Source organism: Mandrillus leucophaeus, unplaced genomic scaffold (assembly GCF_000951045.1).
Source record: "Mandrillus leucophaeus isolate KB7577 unplaced genomic scaffold, Mleu.le_1.0 Scaffold29, whole genome shotgun sequence".
Taxonomy (NCBI): Eukaryota; Metazoa; Chordata; class Mammalia; order Primates; family Cercopithecidae; genus Mandrillus; species Mandrillus leucophaeus.
In genome coordinates, this window is record NW_012103031.1 from 401,516 (window position 1) to 412,093 (window position 10,578).

At 60.8% G+C, this 10,578-nt stretch overlaps 1 protein-coding gene across 1 annotated transcript; it reads left to right on the forward strand.

The window, feature by feature from the left end:
* Positions 1–1,909: 1,909 nt before the first annotated feature.
* Positions 1,910–10,191, forward strand: GIGYF1 (GRB10 interacting GYF protein 1). Its single transcript, XM_011985670.1, has 24 exons — positions 1,910–3,343; positions 3,435–3,564; positions 3,662–3,757; positions 3,931–4,042; positions 4,137–4,245; positions 4,496–4,536; positions 4,720–4,890; positions 5,106–5,359; positions 5,459–5,564; positions 6,060–6,197; positions 6,396–6,493; positions 6,666–6,837; positions 6,944–7,110; positions 7,223–7,323; positions 7,403–7,528; positions 7,626–7,726; positions 7,909–7,991; positions 8,096–8,236; positions 8,310–8,531; positions 8,763–8,950; positions 9,057–9,217; positions 9,304–9,467; positions 9,546–9,675; positions 9,768–10,191. Exons 1-24 carry the CDS (start codon positions 3,309–3,311, stop codon positions 9,818–9,820), a joined length of 3,099 nt encoding a protein of 1,032 aa, XP_011841060.1. The 5' UTR covers positions 1,910–3,308; the 3' UTR covers positions 9,821–10,191.
* Positions 10,192–10,578: the final 387 nt, after the last annotated feature.

The following is a 10,578-nucleotide window of genomic DNA, read 5'->3' on the forward strand; positions in this document are numbered from 1 at the left end:
TAGACAAACTTAGGCAGTTTTTCTTAAAAAAAAAAAAAAAAAAAATCTGTTCTTTTCTCAAAGATTTCCTCCTGGCAGGATTTCAGATTTCCCTCGTGGGACAGTGTAATTAGGGAATGATATCCCTGCTGTTCAGAGAGGAGAGTGACCCAGCTTTGCACACACCTGGCTTCCCTTGCCTTCCCCTTGGCCCAGTAGACCCCCGAGGGCTCTGCCCGTGCTCGTGGCGCAGAGGAGGGCATCTCAGCACTGGCGTGCTTGGAATCTGGAGTCACATAGCTCTTGGCTGTGGGGATGCCCTGTGCACCCCCTGCCCAGTGGTGACAGCCCAGAATATCTCCAGACTTGGCCAGGAGCCCCCTGAGGAGCAGAGGGGCCCTGAGTCCAGAACCTGTTGGAGGGTGGGAGCCCCATGGTAGCCTGCAGCTGCGCCACTAGTTCCTTTAGTCCAAGGATGGGGCCAGGCACTACCAGCTTCCAGCACCAGACCCTGCTGTGGGGGCACCTAGAGAGTTAACCTCGGTCTCCTGGTTTCTTCCCAAGAAGGCAGGTGGCATGGGCTTTTTCCTGCTCTGGGCCTGCTCTCTCCCCTGTCTTGGTGTCGCTGTCCTCAGGCTGCATGAGCCACTCCCCCTTTGTGTGCCCCTTGCAGCCAAGACACAGTCAGGATGGGGGACTCCAGCCGGAGGCACCCAGGAGAGCTGCCCTTGCTGCGCCTGGCAGGGGGCAGTGTGAGGCCATCACTTTAAGATTTTTTTTGTTTTGTTTTTTGAGACAGTCTTGCTCTGTTGTCCAGGCTGGAGTGTAGGGGCGCGATCTCGGCTCACTGCAACCTCCGCCTCCTGGATTCAAGCGATTCTCCTGCCTCAGCCGCCCAAGTAGCTGGGATTACAGGCACCTACCACCAGGCCCGGCTAATTTTTGTATTTTTAGTAGAGACGGTTTTGCGATGTTGGCCAGGCTGGTCTCAAACTCCTGACCTCAGGTGATCTTCCTGCCTCGGTCTCCCAAAGTGCTGGGTTTACAGGCATGAGCCACCACGCCTGGCCGCTTTTTCTTTTTAAAAAAATGTTTAGAGTTGTTTCTGTAGAGTCATGGTCTTGTTCTGTTACTCAGGCTGGTCTCGGACTTCTCTCTCCAAGCCTCCCACAGTGCTGGGATTATAGGTATAAGCCATTGTGCTGGCCACGTGGTCCCTTTTCTGTTCTGCCCTCTCCCACCCTCATGCCTGCAGGATGAGCTTCTGGCCTTCTAGAAGGAATGAACTGGAGGAGGCTCAAAACAGCCTCTCCTGAGGCTGATTTGAAGGAATGTAGGGTGTTTTTCTTGGAGTGGGGAAAACTTAGGTATGCGGTGGTTATCTCCAGATACCTTTTGTTCCCTAAAGCTTTTTTTAAAAAGTGATTATTGTGGTAAAATATACAACAAAATTTGGATACTTTAACTGTCTCTAACTGTGCTGTTCTGTGGCACTGAGTACACTCACATTGGTGTCTGGCCCTGACTACCAGCGGCCCCAGGATCTGTTCCTCAGTTGAAGTTCTGGGCCCTTCAGCAACAGTTCCCTGTCCCCTCAGCCCCTGGTGACTGCCCTTCTACCTTCCTCCCTCAGTGCCTCCTCTAGAGACCTCATGAAAGAGAAGTAAGGTCTAACTCTCCTTTTCTGGCTGGTCTGTTTCACTTAGCATCATGTCCTCAAGTCTCATCCAGTCCCCAGATTGCTCTAGGAGGCCACCTGCAGTCAGTGACAGGCTGGTGGCTTTGCGCGGTGTGGAGCACACCACCACCGGAGCATCCAGCCGAGGCTGAGGAGGGAGAGGCCCCAGGGGAGGCCACCCTGGCCCTGGGTTGCCTCTGAGCCCTGTGGTTCCCCCTGGGGTGCTGGGACTCTGAGCAGGCCTCAGCATGTCATGGGCTGCTGGCTCAGCTGGGGCTGATGGCCTTTCCCCCTTAGCACCCTGGTGGAACCCCCTTCCTCTTCTTTCCCAGACTGTGGCGTCCTGGAGTTGATGGGAGCTGCAGCACCAAGCCCGGCCAGCCTCCCTCCCAGCCAGTGACAACAGCTCTGCAGCGCCTGGACCCCGCCCACCCGCCTGAGTCCTCTGCCCGGGTCCCCAGGGATGCGCCTCCTCCTGAGAGTCCCCTCCATCGTCCCTTAGAGGAACAGGCTGCCGCTGCACCCCCACCAGCCTCCATTGCCCTGACCTTATTTCCACCTGATGGTGCCAGAGGCTGCTTCCCAGCCGGTATCCTGAGATCCTCGTTCCCTTGGTGGCTTGGTTGTTTCAGCCTCCGTTCTTGATTGGGGGGCGGTGGTCTGGGTGTGATTCCTGTGGGGGAAACCAGCCCAAGGTGCCTTGGCTCAGGCTTGCCTGGAGCCTCGTCATGTACCCGTCTGTGGCCCTAGAATCACCTCTTGCTCCTTTTCAGTGGGTTTCTCCCCAGACCAAGCCCCTGGATTTGAGCTTCTGAGCAGCCAACTGTGATTTTTTTCATAAAGGAAAGAATTTTGCTCCTAGATTTATTTCTAATCCTTCTCTCCGTAACTGACCTTTTCTCTGTAGGCTATTTGTGGCTCTAGTGAGTTTTTGCTTGCTTGCTTGTTTTTGTTTTATCTTTGTCCTGAACATCCATCCTGGCCTCGGCTGCCTCCCTCCCTGAGTTCTGCGCTGCACCTCCTGTCTCAGCCTCCCAGAGAGGGTGGTGAGGGTGCTGATGCCCAGAGATACCACCCGGCGAATGGACTTCTCCCGTCATGCAGGGCAGGGCAGGGCTGCCAGCAGAGCCTTGTCCTGAACCCTATCTCCTCGCCTCTGCTCTCCTTAAGGGTCTTTCCCAGATGTGAAGGTCGCTCCCAGGCTCTACTGAGGCCAGACCAATTCCCAGTGGCTTGGGGACCCTCGTTCACTCCAGCACCAGCCCCTGCCCTCCTGCTTCCTGTGCCAGGCTGCCAGGTGAGCCCTGGGCCGAGGGAGGTTGTCCCACGGAGGCCGGAAGGACTCGAGCTTCCCATCTCCTCGCCTCCCCCAGGTCTTTCACCGTCTGGACTCATCTCTGGGTAACTCATGGTGTGAGTGGCCACGTGGCTGGCTCAGGTGAGTCCTTTTAGACCCCAGGTGACCCACCAGCTAGTCCAGGGCGCATTGCCATGCCAACCAGGATGTACCCCGGGGTGTCCTCCCTGCACTTGAAAGGTCTCCTTCGTGTGCTGTTCTCCATGGCCCCGTTCCCCCACAGGTGTTTGGAGAGTGAACGTCAGGTCCCCTCCTCCCCACCCCCGGCCTCTCAGAAACACGCCCAGCCCCACGATGGCAGCAGAGACACTCAACTTTGGGCCTGAGTGGTGAGTCACATGTGCCTCGGCTGCCGTGGAGATTTGGGAAAGCACAGTCAGGGTGCCCTGACCTGTCTTCTTCTCTCTGTGTCGTGTCCAGGCTCAGGGCCCTGTCTGGGGGCGGCAGCGTGGCCTCCCCACCTCCATCCCCTGCCATGCCCAAATACAAGCTGGCTGATTACCGCTATGGGCGAGAGGAGATGCTGGCCCTCTACGTCAAGGAGAACAAGGTGGGTGCATGGGCGAGGGTTGTTGGCGGCGGTGGTCTCTGCCCATGGAGGGGATCTGGCAGCATGTGGTGTCTTGGCTGTCCCACCCCACCGCCAGGTCCCAGAAGAGCTGCAGGACAAGGAGTTTGCCGCGGTGCTGCAGGACGAGCCACTGCAGCCCCTGGCCCTGGAGCCGCTGACTGAGGAGGAACAGGTGGGGCCAGGCCAGGAGCTGAGGCTGCGGGGGCCCGGGAGGGGTGGCCGTGAGTCGGGCTAGGAGGAGAGGGGGGCCAGTGCTGGGGAGACAGGCCGGGAGGGTGCTGTGGGGTGGGAGTGGGGGTGGTCAGGTACCTGGGTCCTCACTCCCGCCCCTGGCTCCCTCCTCAGAGAAACTTCTCCCTGTCAGTGAACAGTGTGGCTGTGCTGAGGCTGATGGGGAAAGGGGCTGGCCCCCCCCTGACTGGCACCTCCCGAGGCAGGGGCAGCACGCGGAGCCGAGGTAGAGGGGTGATGGCGCCGGGGGCGGGCAGATCAGGGCCCCTGACTTCTAGGACGTGCAGCAGGTTTCAGTGTGCATCTGGCCTCTTATCTAGGCCGTGGCCGCGGTGACAGCTGCTTTTACCAAAGAAGTATCGAAGAAGGTGATGGGGCCTTTGGACGAAGCCCCCGGGAGATCCAGCGCAGCCAGAGCTGGGATGACAGGTGGGGCCAGGAGGGGGTGTGGCATAGAGCAGGGCAGGCCAGGGAGGGAGGCCTGGTTCCTGTTGCTAGAGGGTAACAGAGGCCTACCAGATAAGCCCTGTCAGAGATCCCTGTTCTCCTGACCCCTGGTTTCCTCTGTCCCCTCTCTCCCTCCACTGCCTCAGGGCACAGTGGACAAGGCATGGGGCGGTCGCAAAGGGTGGGTGGGGAGGCTGTACTGTTTTTGACCCACACGTTTCCCCTCCTGCAGAGGCGACAGGCGGTTTGAGAAGTCAGCAAGGCGGGATGGAGGTACGAGGTTGCTGAGGGCAGCGGCCGGGGCAGCGGGGAGGATCAAGATGGGTGGCCCAGTCTGAGGGTGTTTATTTCAGAGGTGCTGGGGGCAGGAGGGCCTGGAGCTGGCCCCCCACGTTTCCTGAGGGTCCAGGTACCACGCTGCCTTTCTGATAACTGCCCCTCTCTTCCATCTCCCAGCACGATGTGGGTTTGAGGAGGGAGGGGCTGGCCCAAGGAAGGAGCATGCCCGCTCAGACAGCGAGAACTGGCGCTCCTTACGGGAGGAGCAGGAGGAGGAGGAGGAGGGCAGCTGGAGGCTTGGGGCAGGGCCCCGGCGAGATGGCGACCGCTGGCGCTCCGCCAGCCCTGGTGAGATTGGGGCCCAGTAGCATTGGTGGGGGCAGTGGGGAGCAGGAACTGTCATGAGAGGGTGGGCTCCTGTAGCCCCTGGGAGGTAGCAGAGGCTGGCTGGTGTGGGAGTGGCTGGGACAGCAGCCCTGGAGGTGCTCCATGAGCTGCAGCAGAGAGGGCCGCCAGCTTCGCTTGGGTACCCACTCTTCTTCTCCCTGACTTTTCCTGCGCAGATGGCGGTCCCCGCTCTGCTGGCTGGCGGGAACATGGGGAACGGAGGCGCAAGTTTGAATTTGATTTGCGAGGGGATCGAGGCGGGTGTGGTGAAGAGGAGGGGCGGGGAGGGGGAGGCAGCTCTCACCTGCGGCGGTGCCGAGTGCCTGACGGCTTTGAGGAGGACAAGGATGGGCTCCCAGAGTGGTGCCTGGACGATGAGGATGAAGAAATGGGCACCTTTGATGCCTCTGGGGCCTTCTTGCCTCTCAAGGTATCTGCGAGGAGGCGAGGGTGGGAACCTGCCCTGCTGGGGTCCTCTTCCTCCTCACCCACCCAGCTGTTCTCTGCCCCCCACCCCTGCCCCATGCAGAAGGGCCCCAAGGAGCCCATTCCTGAGGAGCAGGAGCTGGACTTCCAAGGGCTGGAGGAGGAGGAGGAGCCTTCCGAAGGGCTAGAGGAGGAAGGGCCTGAGGCGGGTGAGCCTGTGGGGTGCCCAGTGGGCCTGGGGCCAGGCCAGACTGGCATGGGGGTTCTTTGCCAGGCTGGGCACTTGCTGCCCACCTACCTGTAGGATCAGGCTACTTAGAAGTGGAAGAAGAGTGTTGAGAGGTGGGGAGGAACCAGGGGTTAGCAGAGCCATGTTTTCAAGGCAGTGTACCAGATAGAAATCAGGCATAATCAGAATGACCTTTGAAAGTCCCTTGAAGAAACTGCAGAACCTGGGGTGAAGTCTGCGGGGTTGTATGGTGGTGTGCAGTGTTGATACGTTCCTGCTGCGTCTGGCACATGGAGGCAAGGGTCAGGGCACCACATTCCCGCTCCACCATTAGTTGAGTTGACCCAAGTGAAGTGGTGGACTTGGCCCCGGGGGAGGGTGACCCGCGGGTCCAGCCACACACTCAAGGGCTTGTGCTCACTCGCGTGGCAGGCCCAGCCCTTGGTTCTGAACTCTGGCCATCTTCCTCTTCTAGGTGGGAAGGAGCTGACCCCACTGCCTCCTCAGGAGGAGAAGTCCAGCTCCCCGTCCCCACTACCCACCCTGGGCCCACTCTGGGGGACAAACGGGGATGGGGACGAAGCTGCGGAGAAAGAGCCCCCAGTGGCCGAAGGTAGGAAGGAAGGATGACCTACCTCCCGGGTGCCCTGGGGCTGTGAGAGAAAGTGGTCCCCTCTTGTGGGGGTGGGCACACAGGGCATTCACATTGAGGAGCCATGGCAAGAGCTCAGTGTTCTGGAGTGAGGGTGGGCGGAGGCTATCTTGTCTCCTTGCCGCCCTCCCTTCCACTTCCTGTCCTCATGCCTTCCAGATGATATTCGGGGGATCCAGCTGAGTCCTGGGGTGGGCTCCCCTGCTGGCCCACCTGGAGATCTGGAGGATGATGAAGGCTTAAAGCACCTGCAGCAGGTGTGGGGGCCTGAGAAAGTGGGAGGGACCCTTCACACTTCTCCTGACCACCTGACCTGCTTGGCCCCGGCCCCGGCCCCAGCTCAAGCTCCATCCCCATCCCAAGCTCCATCCCCATCCTGATGGTGCTGAGATTGGCAGCTGAGACTTTCTTCTCTTCCTGGGCTTCCAGGAGGCGGAGAAGCTGGTGGCCTCCCTGCAGGACAGCTCCTTGGAGGAGGAGCAGTTCACAGCTGCCATGCAGACCCAGGGCCTACGCCATTCTGCAGCCGCCACTGCCCTCCCGCTCAGCCATGGAGCTGCCCGGAAGTGGTTCTACAAGGATCCGCAGGGCGAGATCCAAGGTACTTGTGTGGGATGGGAGGGCTGCTCAGGGCCATTCTGGTTCAGGGTGTCTCTGGCCTACCCTGTGACCACAGTGGTTCTCCTGCTCCCTTGCTCCCTGTCCAGGCCCCTTCACGACACAGGAGATGGCAGAGTGGTTCCAGGCTGGCTACTTCTCCATGTCACTGCTGGTGAAGCGGGGCTGTGATGAGGGCTTCCAGCCTCTAGGCGAGGTGATCAAGATGTGGGGCCGTGTGCCCTTCGCCCCAGGGCCCTCACCACCCCCACTGCTGGTGAGCCGCCTCTCCCCTGCATGGAGGGACAGGGTATAAGGGGTGCGGGCAGGAGTCCAGCAGAGTCCCCTCTTCGCTGCTGCGGGCACTGGCCGAGCTCTCACCCGAGCAGGGAAACATGGACCAGGAGCGGCTGAAGAAGCAGCAGGAGCTGGCCGCGGCTGCCTTGTACCAGCAGCTGCAGCACCAGCAGTTTCTTCAGCTGGTCAGCAGGTATGGGGGGCCTGGGGTGGGTTGGGAGAAGGCCCGGAGCTGGCTCTGTGGCCCACCACCTCCACTGTCCCATTTGCAGCCGCCAGCTCCCACAATGCGCGCTTCGAGAAAAGGCAGCTCTGGGGGACCTGACGCCGCCGCCGCCGCCGCAGCAGCAGCAGCTCACGGCATTCCTGCAGCAGCTCCAGGCGCTCAAACCCCCCAGGTTCGTGGCGCATGCTAGCCCTCAGGATACAGGGTAGGGAACGGGGACAGACCAGAGATGGATTTGGGGTCCTGAGAATCCACGATTTGCTCCTCAGAGGCGGGGACCAGAACCTGCTCCCGACGATGAGCCGGTCCTTGTCGGTGCCGGATTCGGGTCGCCTCTGGGACGTACATACCTCAGCCTCATCACAGTCAGGTGTGTGGCCTGCCTGGCCCCCACCCCCAAGGCAGTCTCCGGGTGAACTGGGGTCCGGGGTCTGCTCCCCACCCTTGCACCCCTAGTTGTCATTCTGGCTGGGGAGCCCACTGCTGCGGCTGGACTGGATCAGTGGGCCCAAGTGCCTACCTGCAGCTGCCTCTGCCCCCTGCCCCCTGCAGGTGGTGAGGCCAGTCTTTGGGACATACCAATTAACTCTTCGACTCAGGGTCCAATTCTAGAACAACTCCAGCTGCAACATAAAGTGAGTAGGCATCCTGGGGCTGAGGCCCTGGGAATGAAAGGGTGGACCGAGGCAGGCTCCAAGCTGTCCCCTGCAGCTCTCCCCTGACCAGCCACTGGTCTCAGTTCCAGGAGCGCAGAGAAGTGGAGCTCAGGGCGAAGCGGGAGGAAGAGGAACGCAAGCGCCGGGAGGAGAAGCGCCGCCAGCAGCAGCAGGAGGAGCAGAAGCGGCGGCAAGAGGAGGAAGAGCTGTTTCGGCGCAAGCAGGTGGGTGCTCCCGCGCCTCAGCTGGCTGGGGAGAGAGCCCTCGTCAGGTCCCCTCACTGTGTCCCCCTCTTAGGTACGGCAGCAGGAGCTGTTGCTGAAGTTGCTACAGCAGCAGCAGCAGGCAGTCCCCGTGCCCCCCGCGCCCAGCTCCCCGCCCCCACTCTGGGCTGGCCTGGCCAAGCAGGGGCTGTCCATGAAGACACTCCTGGAGTTGCAGCTGGAGGGCGAGCGGCAGCTGCACAAACAGCCCCCACCTCGGGAGCCAGCTCGGGCCCAGGCCCCCAACCACCGAGTGGTGAGCAGGCCAGGAACCTCCCAGGACCCCCCCATGCGGTTTCCAGGGTGGCATAGGGAGGGGGATCACTAAGCCCAGACTTGTGCAGCCCAAACCCCAGCCTCTCCTGTGATGGCAACAGCTCTTGTGGCCCTCGCCTCACCCCTCTCCCTTTGCCACCTAAACAAGCCTCCCTGTCTGCTTTTCTGGGGTGCCTTTCTTTGAGCCACTCTGATCTTCTGCCATCTGTAGCAGCTTGGGGGCCTGGGCACTGCCCCCCTGAACCAGTGGGTGTCTGAGGCTGGGCCGCTGTGGGGCGGGCCAGACAAGAGTGGGGGCGGCAGCAGCAGCCTGGGGCTCTGGGAGGACACCCCCAAGAGCGGCGGGAGCCTGGTCCGCGGCCTCGGCCTGAAGAACAGCCGGAGCAGCCCATCTCTCAGGTGGGCGTGGCACCTGGAGGCTTGGGGTGGCCCTGGGAGGGAAGGTGGCAGACTCTCCCGCCCCCCGTCAGCTGATTTCCGACCCTGACTCACCCACCCCCTTCAGTGACTCGTACAGCCACCTATCAGGTCGGCCCATTCGCAAAAAGACGGAGGAAGAAGAGAAGCTGCTGAAGCTGCTGCAGGGCATCCCCAGGCCCCAGGATGGCTTCACCCAGTGGTGTGAGCAGATGCTGCACACACTGAGCGCCACAGGCAGCCTGGACGGTGCGTGAGCGGCTCCCAGGAAGTGGGTGGGGCCTGGGGCTCCAGACCTGGCCAGGGGGCCCTGACAGCCCTCGCTCATCCTGCAGTGCCCATGGCTGTAGCGATCCTCAAGGAGGTGGAATCCCCCTATGATGTCCATGATTATATCCGTTCCTGCTTGGGGGACACGCTGGAAGCCAAAGAATTTGCCAAACAATTCCTGGAGCGGAGGGCCAAGCAGAAAGCCAGCCAACAGCGGCAGCAGCAGCAGGTGAGGCACCCGGCACCAGTAGCTGGGGTGGGCTTGCCTGGCACTTCTTGACCTTCACCCTCCTCTCTGTTGCCTTAGGAGGCGTGGCTGAGCAGCGCCTCCCTGCAGACGGCCTTCCAGGCCAACCACAGCACCAAACTCGGCCCCGGGGAGGGCAGCAAGGCCAAGAGGCGGGCACTGATGCTGCACTCAGACCCCAGCATCCTGGGTGAGCTGGGCTGGGGCAGGAGCGGGACTTCCTTGGCACAGGGCAGGAGGAGCCCAGGAGAGAGCTCAGACCCAGCTTCTCCCCGGCTTCAGGGTACTCCCTGCACGGATCTTCTGGTGAGATCGAGAGCGTGGATGACTACTGACCAGCCCGGACCCCCAGCCCCTGGGCTGTAGGCCAGGGCGGCTGCGGCGGCATGGACCGAGGGTCCCAGCCTGCAGGCTCCCCACAGGGAGCAGAGGAGGAGGCAGGGGCGGGGTCCCCAGCACTTGTTACAAACACACGATGCACCTTAACTCACCCACCACGAGGCACTTTACAGACTGGGGGAGGGGGTTTTCTTTTTATTATTTTTTTTTAATTTTAAACGACTTTGAAGAAAAGTTAGGAGAGGCAAAAATATTGTTAAAAACTAGACTCTAAACACCCCTTCCCGCTGTGAGGATAGTGGGTGTGACGATGGAAGGTCCACAGAGGATTTTTGTTTTTTGTTTTTTTAAGAAAAAAGATGAAAAATGAAAAAAAAATGGTTAGGAGGCTGAAAGAAAAAACACACTGTTATTTTGGGGCAGTGGGGACACAGGCCCCGTGGACCTGTCCTGCCTGGCCCCCAAGGCCACACTTACCCCCCCGGAAGGTGGGCCATGGGGTAACTGGAGGCTGAGGGCCAGCAGTTTGCACAGGAGGCCTGTCTGAGCCCCGCCCACTGGACCCGCTGTGAGCAGCTCCTTTCGCCAGGGCTGGCTGAGGTGTCCGGGGTGGGGCCAAAGTAGCCCCTTGGCTTCGCTGCTTTGGGGGACAGTTGCACAAATTGGAAGAGCTGCCCCAGCTCTCTGGCTGCCATCCTGTGCTGGCCGAGTAGATGGGAGGGGCCAGGCTGTGCCAACCTCTCTGGCTGGCAGG